The 15,273-nt window shown below is 48.6% G+C and overlaps 1 protein-coding gene across 1 annotated transcript in view; it reads right to left on the reverse strand.

Annotated features, from left to right (window-relative positions):
- Positions 1-6,669: 6,669 nt before the first annotated feature.
- The window catches only part of LOC132394669 (butyrophilin subfamily 1 member A1-like), a 398,499-nt gene continuing 389,895 nt past the window's right edge, over positions 6,670-15,273 (reverse strand). The window contains exon 8 of the mRNA XM_059971035.1: positions 6,670-7,299. Coding sequence (XP_059827018.1) covers positions 6,767-7,299 — 533 coding nt within the window. The 3' untranslated portion in view covers positions 6,670-6,766. The remainder of the gene's footprint in view (positions 7,300-15,273) is intronic.

Here is a 15,273-nt window from a genome sequence, read left to right on the forward strand (position 1 = left end):
GACAAAACCAAAAAAAAGTTTAAACCAGTGGCTTCAAAAGGGACTTTGAAAGGCCGGGTTTTGCTTTGTAAAGCAGAAGGTCTTTCCAGGTTTACATATATAACTCTCCCCTTAAACGTTGATTAAAAAATCTGTAAATTGACAGACACCATGTTGTTTAACTTTTTATGCAAAAACAAAGTTCATTATATAAAAAATATCTGCTGTCATGAATAGTTATGACGGGGGGGGGGGTTCTAAATTTTCTAGATTTTGACAATCTTAATAATACTTCCAAAATTAATTGGATGAAACAATTTTTGCATAATCCCACTTCTATATGGAATTGTTTTCCTTCTTTTTTCTTTTCCCAGGTTGGGGGATTGAATTTTTTTTCTTTTATGTAATTACAAAATAGACAAAGTTCCTCTCCATTTATCTCAGTTTCATAAACAGATGCTTTTATCTTGGTCTTTCATTTACAAACACGATTTTTCTCCACATAGTTACTTTATCTGGAATAACCACAACATAACATAAGAATAAATCTTTGTTTTATAGAGATTGGTTTGATACTAATTAGTTAGTTATTTAAACAGTTATTTAATTCAAGCATTACTTTATTGAGTTATACTGAGTTTATATCCACCTTTGAATTTCCTGTGACTCCAAAAGAATTTGCTGTTGTTGTGGATGCAATTCCCTCTGGTGTAATTATGTTGTTTAGAAATACATCATATTGGGTAGTTGAATTACCCAACTTGGATCCATCCAGTACAGCTGTAGGAAAGATTTGTTTTCATCCATCATTTAAAAAAAAATATTAAAGGTATTAGAAGTTTGTTTAAAAAATTACTTCTATTCCTATGGCTTTTGGAATAGTCGCTTGGGGAATCTGAGGTGGAGGAGTATTTGGGGCCTATTTAATAAATTTTTATTGAGGAATAAAATTAATGAAATTTCATTTAAAATTATACATAGATATTATCCAACCAATGTATATTTGATGGGGTTTAATTCTGATATTTAAACTAACTGTTCTTGTTGTTAGTTATATCCAGAGGATCTATTTAATCTGTTTTGGGATTGTGAATGAGTTAAAACATTTTGGGTTGATGTTTGTCAATTTATAGATCAATATATTAATGTGGATTTTACTTTTTGTTTTGAAAATGTCTAATTTGGGTTTACTAATAATAGCAAATCTCATAGGGATCATTTCTTTATCATAAATCTTCTGTTAATTTACAGCAAATTTAATATCCATAAATGCAAGTACATCAATAAGAAACCTTCATTTATATTTTTTACATCAGACTTCAAACTATACATTAATACTGTGAAAACTTCCCATAAGCAGAAAGCTGTAAAGACTGTACAAATCTGTCAATGTTTCGGATTATCTTTGTAAATGTTTCTGTTTTGTGACTCCTTTTAGATATAGTTCCTTCTGTCCAACAGTATTTAGAGTGGATTTTCTTGTTTATTTGAAGTTAATAGTTATATATTTGTTGCTGCTTATGTGTGATTTCCTGGCTTTGTTAGCATATGTTTAGTGTTTCTGTTTTTATTTGTGTTCAATAAAAATAAAAAGAATAAAAAAGTTAATGAGCAGTTACAACATTTAGTTCCTATCTTACCACCACCCTTACAAAGCATTCCACGCACTCTCCACTCTCTGTGTAAAAATCTACCTCTGACAACCCCCCGTACTTTCCTCCAATCTCTTAACATTCTGCCCCCTCGTGTTAACTATTGCTGCCCCGGGAAATACTTCCTCTGCATGAACACCCTCTGTGTGAAAATTCATGTTAAATCCTTTCCTTCTCACTTTATATTGATTAGTTCTTGATTCCCCAGTTTGGGGAAAAATGGGTCCGGCTAATTAAAACTGTCACAAGAGTTCAAAGCTTATCACCAACGACTCAGGATGCAACTTGAAATATAAAGTAAATCCAGACTTAAACACTAGCATCAGTGACGGTGACATTTTTACAGGATTGTTGTAAAAACCCATCCAATTCAGGTGGCACGGTAGCCCAGCAGTTAGTATAACGCCCGGGGTCAATTCCCGCTGCTGTCTTTAAGTTTGCAACTTCTTCCTGTGACTGTGTGATTTTCCTCCAGATGCTCCGGTTTCCTCCCCCATTCCGAAGATGTATAGGTTGGGGTTAGTAAGTTTCGGGCATGCTGCGTTGGTACCAGAAGTGTGTCCGCATTTGTGGCCAGCGCCCTGGACAATCCTCAGACTGTGTTGGTGATTGACGCACAACGACCCATTTCACTGTGTGTTTCGATGTACGTGTGACAAGCAAAGCGAATTGTTAACTTTAAATTCACGACTGATCTGAGGGGAGGACATCAGCCCTCCGTACCCCCTCTGGACTGGACGTGACTTCAGATTCTTGTCAATGTGGTCGTCCCCGAGATTCCCCGCTGAGCTGATCGTCAAGTCACGCGGCCCAGGGGAGACAAAGTGACCAGGCAAGCAGAGCGATCACCCTGGGGTACAACAGGAAAAGGCTTCGAAAAGAAACCTGGTTAGCAGCTGACTTGAAACTGGCTGTCAAAGAGTAGCTTTCATAGTTTCAAAGGATGTCAAGATTATGAATGAGAAGGCAACGGGATAGAATTACAGTCGTGTGTGATTAGACCTGACCCACACAAGGAGCTGTAATGATGTAAGACAGGAGTTCCCAGTGTGGGTCAAGAATTAGAATCAGAATCAGGTTTATTATCACTGATTTATGTTGAGAAAATTGTTTTGCGGCTACAGGACAGTGCAGTCAATAATTTTACTACATGTTACATGGTGCAAACTCGTCTGGTACAGTTGCTGGTCTGTTCAGAAATCTGATGGCAGAAAGAACAAGGTGTTTCTAAAACGCTGAGTGTGTGTCTTCAGGCTCCTGTACCTCTCCCTGATGGGATCGGTGAGAAGAGGGCAGTCCTGGAAGCTGAGGATCAAAAAAACGCATTGTGGATTTTCCAGTCCTCTGGGACCAGGCCAGAATCAAGTGACACTTGAAAGATCATGACCAATGCACACAAAATGCTGGAGGTAATTCAGCGGGCCAGGCAGTGTCAGTGGAGGGAAACAGACTGTTCAGAGGAAGTGTTTTCAGCAGCATCACAGACACAGACAATGGCAGAAGACTTAAATTCTACAAAAATTATACAAAGCAGTGAAGAAAGTGTGCTGGAAAGGACGAGGGGAGAGTGAACGGAGGAGTTTCACATCATGAACCGTTTAACAGAGGATAGATTCCAGTAGAAGATAAGGCAGTAAGTGGTTTAATGGGGGAAGATGGTGGAGGAGAAAGAAATGGTTTCTGCATCTGTAGATCTCGGTCGGATGGAAATTCATTCAGCTGTAACAGTCGAGGGGATCTGATACGGTAATACTTGTGGGTGTGTGTGGAAAGGAAAAGGTGGTGGGGGAGAGGCTGGGGACCGTAAGTGAGTAATCCACAGCTTCCCGATTGGGTGGGAGGGACGGTTGTCTCTCACCGCACTCCCGGACAGTGTTCCTGTCTCAGTTGGAAATGCTCATGTCACACTGGAATTCATGGGACCTTCTCCTGAAGCCCATCACCCCTCCTGGGGCAGAGTCCACCAACAGCAGCTCACCAGGGTCCTTGGTCCTAGGAGTCTTTCACGTTGTTCCTCGATGCAGCCCATCTTCGACGATCCTTCCTCTCCCAGTGATGAGATCTTTGGAGCTTCTGCTGGTGTTCCTGTAGCTCTGGGATTTTACAGAATGAGGTTGCTTTCCCCCTGCCCAACCCTGCTCCTTTTGCAGCCGGGCTGGGGACTGTCCATGGTGGTACCTGCGATCTTTCTGTGCATAACTTGGCCTCAGGTGTCGGCTGCACTACGAGAGCACTTGGTCGACTGCTGAAGCTACGAGAGAAATGAAAGCCGGGCAGCGTCAATAAATATCATCAACAGGTAAAAACCCAGAAACCAGTCGTGTGGCCTTAAATGCCACGACATTGAACCCGGAGACTACCTGGTGGTGAGGACATTTAAAAGAAAGAACTGTTTGCAACTTCGATTTGAAGGACCATTTCAGGTTTTGCTGGTCACTAACACAGCCATCAAGGTCGGAGACAAACCGTCGTGGATTCACACCTCTCACTGTAAGACGGTGCTTAACCATGGCAGTTGGATTAGATCGTGTCCTTTCCCTGCCACGAACACTCAAGCTGCTGGGTGTGTATGGCTGTCCCAGCACATGTAGAAATGGATGTGTCCTTCACTGAAACAGAGATGAACTGTTACTTTAATTGGTCCAAGCCCTCAGCCCCGGGTATTTCTGGTACAATGATGGTGGGACCCCCTTCATCCCCTTACCCCGTTATACAGGCCCCTGCTGTACTCACTGTACACCCATGATTGTGTAGCCAAGCTTCCATCAAACTCAATATATAAGTTTGCTGATGACACCACAATTGTAGGCCGTATCTTGGGTAATGATGAGTCTGAGTACAGAGAGGAAACTATGAACCTGGTGGCATGGTGTGAAGACAATAACCTATCCCTCAACGTCAGCAAGACGAAGGAATTGGTTGTTGACTTCAGAAGGAGTAGCGGACCGCACGACTCCATCTATATCGGTGGTGTACAGGTGGAACAAGTCAAAAGTTTTAATTTCTCGGGGTGAATATCACAAATGACCTGATGGTCTAACCAAGCAGAGTTCACTGCCCAGGAGGCCCACCAGCACCTTTACTTCCTGAGAAAGCTGAAGAAATTTGGCCTCTCCCCTAAAATCCTCACTAATTTTTATAGGTGCACCATAGAAAGCATTCTTCTAGGATGCATCACAACCTGGTATGGAAATTGTCCTGTCCAAGACCGGAAGAAGCTGCAGAAGATCGTGAACACAGCCCAGCACATCACAGAAACCAACCTTCTGTCCTTGGACTCACTTTACACCGCACACTGTCTGAGCAGTGCTGCCAGGATAATCAAGGACACGACCCACCCAGCCAACACACTTTTTGTCCCTCTTCCCTCCGGGAGAAGGTTCAGGAGCATGAAGATGCATACGGTCAGATTTGGGAACAGCTTCTTTCCAACTGTGATAAGACTGCTGAACGGATCCTGACCCCAATCTGGGCCGTTCCTTCCAAATATCCAGACCTGACTTGCACTACCGTACTTTCTCTTTTCTAATTATGATTTATAATTTAAATTTTTATTATATTTACTTTGATTTGTAGTTCAGGGAGCGCGAAGTGCAGAATCAAATATCACTGTGATGATTGTACGCTCTAGTATCAATTGTTTGGTGACAATAAAGTAAAAGTAAAGTATCGGATGGCCAGAATGTCACTGGGGATATGGGATGTAAATTTTGAAACAACCGGTGTTTCAGAGGATGGTATATTCCTCTGTAAGACAATAATCCCAGGGTAAAAAGGACAGTGTTGCCCCTGGAGAATGTTACACCTGCCTAGGGAGCCAGTAAACCAGCACAGGAACTGAGTAACATGACATCAGCAATGGAAAAGTTAGTAAATTAAACTGCATATGCTCTCGATCCAAGCTGATAAGCAATATCTAAATTGTCGGCAGAATTGGTGCCGGTCCATACAGTGACATTGCAAATCCAAACGGCTTTAGACTGTGTTTTATCCGAGCAAGGAACCACATGTGCCCAGACTGGACAAGAATGTTGCACCTACATATGAGATGAATCAGGACAACAGAACTCAATTCACAGATCACATCCTGGAGGGCACCAGGAAGTTTAAGGAAATAGAAACCCAATTCCACAATTATAATCCCACAGGAAGCTTGTGACCCTGTTCCAATCCCATTTGTTTTTCCGGTTTTGATTTTATATATATAAAACGTATAATTATAACATATTACATACATGTTGAGAGGATCGGAGTTGGGGACACTGATGATTTTGTAATTTTTTTAATAGATACTATAAACAGCCCATTTATTTTTTTATATATTTTTTCACCTTCCTTCTTTTTTTTCTTAATAGTTTAGTTTTTCTTAGGGTATTAATATTTTTTTTCTTTTTCTTCCCAACATGAATTACTTTTTTTTTGTCTCGTTTATATATTTTTGTATCATTCATGATTTGGGAAGACAACTATAATGTACTTATTGCTTATGTATCCTTTTATGTTCATTTTAATTTTGTAAATTTGTAACCCCATTATCTATGTACTAATCTTATCATGTTGATATTAATAAAAAGATTGAAAAAGGAAGCTTGTGGTCATTTTCTTTCCCACCCTCTCCTTCTTCCCGTTCCCCACACACTCCTCCCCACCTCCTTCCCTTTATTCCAGTCTCCACAGCCCTCTCCGATCAGATTTCATCATCTTTGTCTCTCCCACCTCTCCCCTCCCAGCTTCTGACATTCCCACACTCCACCCCTCCCTCATCCGGATCAGCTGTCAGCTTTTACTCCCCCTTCCTTCCACCTTTCTACACCTTCGGCACTTTGTGTGTTACCACCGGCGCCTGTCCCGTCCCCTAAGTTTCACCCTGCCCTCCCTCTCCCAGTCAGTATCACCCCCACTTGCCCCAGTTACCCTGTCAGTCCCGGTGGATTTACCACCCGGGGGAGCCGGGGAGCTCAGGACCCGCCGCCCGCGGCTGCTGCTGAATCCGCAGTGTTTCTGTTCCGTTGACGGACGCGGTGAAGGAGTTAAAATTAATGGATCGATAATTCTCACATCGTGTTTATTTCACTCTCCGCACATTTATATTTACACTGACTGACTCCTGACACCGGTCCCGGGACCCGACCCGTTTACAGACCCGGAGCGGAACCGGAGCAGATTCTCAGCCACTCGTTTTCATACCAAGTCCAGAAGAAAGGATAAAGTTTCTCCGTGAATTTATTCCCAGTGAAGGTGTGCAGATGGGACTTGGTCTCCGCGTTGTAAAATGAAACTGTCCCGGACTCGTAACGGAGATAAACTCCCACCCTCCCGGGGATGGGACCGGCAGGGAGACGGGACACAGGGTAGGTGAGAACCCACATCCCGTCATCAAACCGCTCGATGGTCCAGAATCCGGTCTCCGGACTCAGTGTGACCGCTCCCTTCCTCTCCACAGACTCTGCGGCGACTCCCAGCCTCCACCACCGATTCCCCGTCACCTCCACCTCCCAGTAATGTCTCCCCGATGTGAATCCCTCCGATCCCAGCACACAAGGCCAGTCTGTGAACCTCTTCCCGGTGTCAGGGAGATCCCTCCGGGTCTCGGTGTATCTCACACTCTTCCGATCCTCAGACACATCGAGCCACGGATTCGCCGTTTCCACATCCAGGGTGACAGAGACTGGGGGGAGAAGCAGAGAATTAGAGAGTCCCCAGGGACCGGGGGGAGACGGGCAGCGCGGCCCCGGGGATCGGGGGGAGACTCGGGCAGCGCGGCCCCGTGGATCGGGGGGAGACTCGGGCAGCGCGTCCCCGGGATCGGGGGGGGGACTCGGACAGCGCGGCCCCGGGATCGGGGGGAGACTCGGGCAGCGCGTCCCCGGGGATCGGGGGGAGACTCGGGCAGCGCGGCCCCGGGATCGGGGGGAGACTCGGGCAGCGCGTCCCCGGGGATCGGGGGGAGACTCGGGCAGCGCGGCCCCGGGATCGGGGGGAGACTCGGGCAGCGCGGCCCCGGGGATCGGGGGGGGAGACTCGGGCAGCGCGGCCCCGGGGACCGGGGGGAGACTCGGGCAGCGCGTCCCCGGGATCGGGGGGGGACTCGGGCAGCGCGGCCCCGGGATCGGGGGGGAGACTCGGGCAGCGCGGCCCCGGGGATCGGGGGGAGACTCGGGCAGCGCGGCCTCGGGGATCGGGGGGAGACTCGGGCAGCGCGTCCCAGGGGATCGGGGGGGAGACTCGGGCAGCGCGGCCCCGTAATCGGGGGAGACTCGGGCAGCGCGGCCCCGGGATCGGGGGGGAGACTGGGGCAGCGCGTCCCCGGGATCGGGGGGGGACTCGGGCAGCGCGGCCCCGGGGATCGGGGGAGACTCGGGCAGCGCGGCCCCCGGAATCGGGGGGAGACTCGGGCAGCGCGGCCCCGGGGATCGGGGGGAGACTCGGGCAGCGCGGCCCCGGGATCGGGGGGAGACTCGGGCAGCGCGGCCCCGGGATCGGGGGGAGAATCGGGCAGCGCGGCCCCGGGATCGGGGGGAGACTCGGGCAGCGCGGCCCCGGGAATCGGGGGGGGGGAGACTCGGGCAGCGCGGCCCCGGGAATCGGTGGGGGGGGGAGACTCGGGCAGCGCGGCCCCGGGGATCTGGGGGAGAATCGGGCAGCGCGGCCCCGTGGATCGGGGGGAGACTCGGGCAGCGCGTCCCCGGGATCGGGGGGGGGACTCGGACAGCGCGGCCCCGGGATCGGGGGGAGACTCGGGCAGCGCGTCCCCGGGGATCGGGGGGAGACTCGGGCAGCGCGGCCCCGGGATCGGGGGGAGACTCGGGCAGCGCGTCCCCGGGGATCGGGGGGAGACTCGGGCAGCGCGGCCCCGGGATCGGGGGGAGACTCGGGCAGCGCGGCCCCGGGGATCGGGGGGGGAGACTCGGGCAGCGCGGCCCCGGGGACCGGGGGGAGACTCGGGCAGCGCGTCCCCGGGATCGGGGGGGGACTCGGGCAGCGCGGCCCCGGGATCGGGGGGGAGACTCGGGCAGCGCGGCCCCGGGGATCGGGGGGAGACTCGGGCAGCGCGGCCTCGGGGATCGGGGGGAGACTCGGGCAGCGCGTCCCAGGGGATCGGGGGGGAGACTCGGGCAGCGCGGCCCCGTAATCGGGGGAGACTCGGGCAGCGCGGCCCCGGGATCGGGGGGGAGACTGGGGCAGCGCGTCCCCGGGATCGGGGGGGGACTCGGGCAGCGCGGCCCCGGGGATCGGGGGAGACTCGGGCAGCGCGGCCCCGTAATCGGGGGGAGACTCGGGCAGCGCGGCCCCGGGGATCGGGGGAGACTCGGGCAGCGCGGCCCCGGGATCGGGGGGAGACTCGGGCAGCGCGGCCCCGGGGATCGGGGGGAGACTCGGGCAGCGCGGCCCCGGGATCGGGGGGAGACTCGGGCAGCGCGGCCCCGGGATCGGGGGGAGAATCGGGCAGCGCGGCCCCGGGATCGGGGGGAGACTCGGGCAGCGCGGCCCCGGGAATCGGGGGGGGGGAGACTCGGGCAGCGCGGCCCCGGGAATCGGTGGGGGGGGAGACTCGGGCAGCGCGGCCCCGGGGATCTGGGGGAGAATCGGGCAGCGCGGCCCCGGGATCGGGGGGAGACTCGGGCAGCGCGGCCCCGGGAATCGGGGGGGGGGGGGAGACTCGGGCAGCGCGTCCCCGGGGATCGGGGGGAGACTCGGGCAGCGCGGCCCCGGGGATCGGGGGGAGACTCGGGCAGCGCGGCCCCGGGGATCGGGGGAGACTCGGGCAGCGCGGCCCCGGGGATCGGGGGAGGGGGGGAGACTCGGGCAGCGCGGCCTCGGGAATCGGGGGGGGGGGGGGAGACTCGGGCAGCGCGGCCCCGGGGATCGGGGGGCCGACCGGACCCTTTCCCGGGGTTTAACCAAAACGCAGCGGGTGGACAACCAGCATCTTCCCGAGGTTTTTCACCGGGATAGTGAGCAGAGGTTTTTGGATCAACACACTGACATTGTGGAGGATCTCAGCGGGTCAAGCAGCGTGTGTGGAGGGAGATACAGCTATGCTATTTCACCTTGGGGCCTTCCAGGGTTTGGGGTTCAGTTGTGGCACCGTCTGTAAGGAGGGTCTCTGTTCACCCCACGACTGCAGAGGTTTTGTCCGGGTGCTGGTTAGTGGGTTAACTGCTCATTGTAAATTGTTCTGTGATTAGGCTGGTGTTAAACAGCTCGGTTGCTGGGTGTGTGACTTGCTGAGCTGAAAGGGCCCATTTCACACTGTATCTGAAAATTAATAATTAAATAACTCGCTTCACTGTCCACTACACCACTGATTTTAGAGTCCTTCACAAACCTAATAAACACGTCACCTACATTCTCTCCAAATCATTCATATGGATGATGAAAAACAGTGGACCCAGCACCGATCCCTGCAGAACAACCACTGGTCACAGGACTCCACCCAGACAACTCTGCATCCAATGGGCCAGATAGTAGTGTAGCCCATGTGATCTAACTCTCTGGAATAGTCGACCATGAAGTACCTTGTCAAATCCCTTGTTAAAGTCCATGTAGACAATGTCTACTGCACTTCCATCATCTCCGTCCATGCAGAAAGCCAAGCTGGATGTCCCTGATCAGTCCTCACCTTTCCAGATGAATGTAGATCCTGTCTCTCAGAATCCCCTCCATTAATGTACCCACCACTGACGTTAGGGGTAAGTTTTCTACACAGCGAGTGGTGAGTGCGTGGAATAGGCTGCAGGTGATGGTGGTAGAGTTGGATAGGATACGGTCTTTTAAGAGACTCCTGCATAGGTTCATGGAGCTTGGAAGAAGAGAGGACTATGGGTAATCCTAGGTAATTTCTAAAGTAAGTCCATGTTCGGTATAGCATTGTGGGCTGAATGGCCTGTATTGTGCAGTAAGTTTTATTTGTTTCTATGTTTCTATAAAAGCCAAGCTGGGTATCTCTGATTAGTCATTGTCTTTCCAAATGAATGTAGATCCTGTCTCTCAGAATCCCCTCCATTAATGTTCCCTCCCCTGACGTTAGGTTCACCGGTCTGTACTTCCCTGGATTTTCCCTACAGCCGATCTTCAATAAATGTTCAACATTAGTCTCCCTCCAGTCTTCTGACCCCTCACCCGGAGCTATCAATGACTCACATATCTCCAAATGGGCTCCACACTCTCCTCCTGAGCTTCCCACAATGTCCTGGGATACACTTGATCAGGACCTGGGGATTTATCGACCTTTCTGCATCTTAGGACCTGCAGCACATTTGCTTCTGTAAGGTGGTAGAAGATGAGGTTGATCATCTTCTGTAACAGGGGGGAATTGAGGACCCTGTGGAATTGGCACAGAAGAGGAGTTGAGGCCTGGGACAGGGAAATGATGACAGGGAAGGTTTAGAAGGATACGGGCCAAATACAGGTAAATGGGCTGAGGGGTGATCTGACAGAAATAGATACGATGATGAGGGGCTTAGATTGAGCAGATGGTTGAAATCTTCTACCCACAGGAGTGGGATCAAATACAAGAGGTCACATGTCTGAGGTGGAGGAAGGAGTTTAAAGGTGAGTTTACTTGAAGAGTGAGTGGTTGATGTTGGAACTTGCTGGCAGAGGAGGTGATGGAATCAGATACAATCACTGTGTTTCGGAGACACACAGACTGACCTAATGCCGGCCAATGGGATGAGTATATATGGGTAAATAGGTCAGCACAGAGTTGATGGGTTGAAGTGCCTGTTTCTGTGCTGTATGACAATGACTCTGTGACTTCAACTGAACTGAATGACTGAGACCCCACAGCCCTGCGGTGCAGAAAATTCCACAGATAAACATCCTTGCTATCGTATTCCAGCCATTCCTGCTTTGCCGTCATCCCTGCCAGTATTCTTTTCCAATGAATTCTGGCCAGCTCCTATCTCTGCCTCTGTAATTCCCTTTATTCCACTGTAATACCGATACATCTGCCTTCTGCTTCTCCTTCTGAAATTTCAGTGTGAATCCGATCATATTATGATCACTTTCCCTGAAGGGTTCTTTTACCTTAAGCTTTCTAATCAATTCCAATTCATTTCACCATTCGTGAATAGCTGATCCCAGAGTGGGCTCAACTACAAACTGCTCTAAAAAGCCATCTCTCAGACTTTGTAGAAATCCCTCTCTTGGAATCTGATTTTCCCAATCTATCCACATATTGAAAACCCAGCTTGTATCATTGCCCTTTTGGGATACACCTTCTATCTCTTGTTGTAGTTTGCAACCACTTGCTACTGTTTGGGGGTTTGTATACAACTCCCATCAGGGTCTTTTCACCCATGCCATTCCAAAGCTCTGTCCACAATTATTCAACACCTTCCGATCTGATGTCCTCTTCTTCTAATGATTTGATTTCATATTTTTTTACTAACAGAGCCACGGAGCCCCCTCTGCCTTCCTGCCTGTCCTTTTGGTACAATCTGCATCCTTGGATAATGTCAAAACTATAATCTTCTTTCAACCACGATCAGCGATGCCTACAACATGATACTTGCCAATCTGTAACTGTCCTACAAGTTCATTTACCTTATTCCGTACACTGCACACATTCAAATGTAACACCTTCAGTCCTGTATTCAACCTTTTTGATTTTGTCCACCTTTGCATTACAACTCACCCTGTTGACTGCAATTTTCCCCGATCATCAGCCTCTCCTTGTCCGGAGTCTCACTACACACTGCCTCTGTTTGTAAACCAACTACCTCCTCCTCAGCACGATCACTCCGGTTCCCATCACCCTGCAAATTAGTTTAATATGCCACCCTCCAGGCATATGGCACCAACACTGTGACAAATGAGGAGACAAAGATGACCGTCAATGGCGCAGAAATCTCTTCCCTCACTTCCCAGAGTAGCCTGTGGTATTGACTGTGGTTTTATCTATCCTAATACTTTACTAAACAACCAGCACATCCTCTTTCTGAATGTCGACGTTCTAGCGTATCAGCCTGTTTTGTGCTCTTCTCTTAAAAATCATAATCTCTCTCTCTCTCTCAGTAGTTAATATTGAAGCAAAGTCTTCATTATAGACCTTTCCAACCTCCTCTGTCACCAGGCATGTTTCCACTTCTATCCTTGATCGGTCCTACCCTCACTCTAGTCATCCTCCTGTTCTGCACCTATGTGTACAATGCCTTGGGGTTTTGCTTAATCCGACTCACCATGGCCTTCTCGTGTCTTCTAACTCTCCCCAGTCCAGTTCTCAGCTCCTTCCTGGCTACCTTGTAACTCTCAAGAAGCCCGTCTGATCTTTGCTTCCCTAAACTGGAAGTAAACTTCCTGCTTCCTCTTGCCCTGATGTTCCACATGTCCTGTCAACCATGGTTTCCTCACCCTCCCACCCTTTCACTGTCTCAGTGGGACAAACCTGTCCATGAACCCCTGCAAGTGCTCCCTAAACAAACACCATATCTACATTATCCATTTCCCTATGTACCACCATTCCCAGTCGACAATCCCAAGTTCCCACCTAATAGCATCATAACTCACCATCCTCCAGTTACATTGGCTGCTCAAATCCCTGTCCGAGGCTATGGGAAAAGTGATCTGCTGGATCAACTTCATGGCTTATTTTAGCCCTCCTGATTTCCTCTCAAGTGTTTGTTTGTATTTCTTATACTCAAGTACCTCATTTGTTCTTCGCTGCCTACATTTGCGATGCACCTGGTCCATCCTGTTAACCAGAGCCTCATTTCACCCCCGCAAAAAAGGTTTCCTAAACCTTTTAAACATGTCTTTTATTCTTGCAGGAACATACAATTTCTGTACTCTCAAAATTTTTGAAGGCTTCCCACTTACCTGATCCTTTCTGATGCCATCAAATTGGCCTTTTACCAGTATAGAATCTCAGTCTGAGGGTTAGACTTGTCCTTCTCCGTAATTAATGGAATTATGATCTTCTTCTTCTTCTTCATGTGCCTTGTGGGTTACACGCTTGGGCCATCATGGCTCTCCACTTCGAACGATCCCTCGCAGCGTCAATGATATCTCACACACTTAGATCTGTTAGTTCTTTCACAGTGTCCATATATTTTCTTCTTTGCCTTCCTCTCACCCCACGCACCCTCAAACGCTTCTCCCTCCTGCCGTCTGGGAAAGGGTACCGAAGCATTCGGGCTCTCACGACCAGACTGTGCAACAGTTTCTTCCCCCAAGCCATCAGACCCCTCAATACCCAGTCCAGACTGACATCTACATCATCTATTATTATATTGAAATTTGTCCTCTACTGTGCCTATTGTCTTGTTGATTAATTAATTATTGTACTGCCCTGCCCTGTTTTGTGCACTTTATGTAGTCCTGCTTAGATCTGTAGTCTGGTGTAGTTTTTGTGTTGTTTTACGTAGTCTAGTGTAGTTTTGTGTTCTTTCATGTAGCACCAGGGTCCTGGAGGAACGTTGTTTCGTTTTTTACTGTGTACTGTACCAGCAGTTTATGGTCAAAATGACAATAAAAAGTGACTTGACTCTTCTGCGTTTCCCAGGCATACAGCCTTGTAATGGAAGGCATTCTATTTCTCCCTTTCTGATGACATGGCCCAGGAATTAAAGTTCCTCTCATTTACTGTGCTCATTAAAGACCTTTTTGTATGGGCATGTTGGAGTACCGTCTCATTAGTTACCCTAACTCTATATGATATTTTCAACATTCTTCTAAGAAACCACATTTCTGTTGCTTCTAAGTTTCTTTGGAGTTCTGGTGTTCTAGTCCATGTTTCGGAAGCATACAGCAAGATTGACCAGATGTCACATTTTAGTAGCCTAAGCCTTCTTGTCATAGAAATGTGTCTGTTGGTAAAAATGGGTTTCAGTTTCTGGAAGTTGGTTTTGGCAATGGCAATTCCTTTTATTTCTACTTTACTTCTAGCATCTTGTGATATAAAGCTACCAAGGTAATTAAAGCCGGTCTTTTGTTCAATCTCTTGGTTACTGATGTACAATTGGCAGTTGGGAGTATCCTGCTGTTTCAATATTACCATACATTTGTTTGTTTTACAGTTGATGGTTAGACCAAAATCTGCACTTGTTTGTACTACTTTGTCCAGGAGGATTTGTAGGTCTTCTGCAGCACTTGCTGTGAGGGTGGTATCATCTGCATATCTTATATTGTTGATGTTAAAACCTCCGATTTTTATCCCATCCAGGTCCTCTATTTCTCTGAGAATCATTTCACTATAGATATTAAATAATTCCGTAAGGCAAACGCATCCCTGTCTAATTCCTCTTCGAATTTTAGTCCAGCTGCTTATACTATCATCACATTTTACCGCCGTCATTTGATTCCAATATAAATTTTGAAGCAGTTGTTGGTCCCTTCTGTCAATGTTTAGTGAGAATTTGAAATAATTTTTCGTGTTAAACTTTGTCAAATGACATTATTTTGATATTCCATTCAAGTCAAGTCAACTTGCATTGTCATTTCGACCATAACTGCTGGTACAGTGCATAGTAAAAATGAGACAACGTTTTTCAGGACCATGGTGTTACATGACACAGTACAAAAAACTAGACTGAACTACGTAACAAAAAAAAAAACACAGAGAAAGCTACACTAGACTACAGACCGACACAGGACTGCATAAAGTGCACAAAAAGAGCATTACAATAAATAATAAACA

This window comes from Hypanus sabinus, chromosome 5, assembly GCF_030144855.1.
Source record: "Hypanus sabinus isolate sHypSab1 chromosome 5, sHypSab1.hap1, whole genome shotgun sequence".
In the NCBI taxonomy this organism is placed as follows: Eukaryota; Metazoa; Chordata; class Chondrichthyes; order Myliobatiformes; family Dasyatidae; genus Hypanus; species Hypanus sabinus.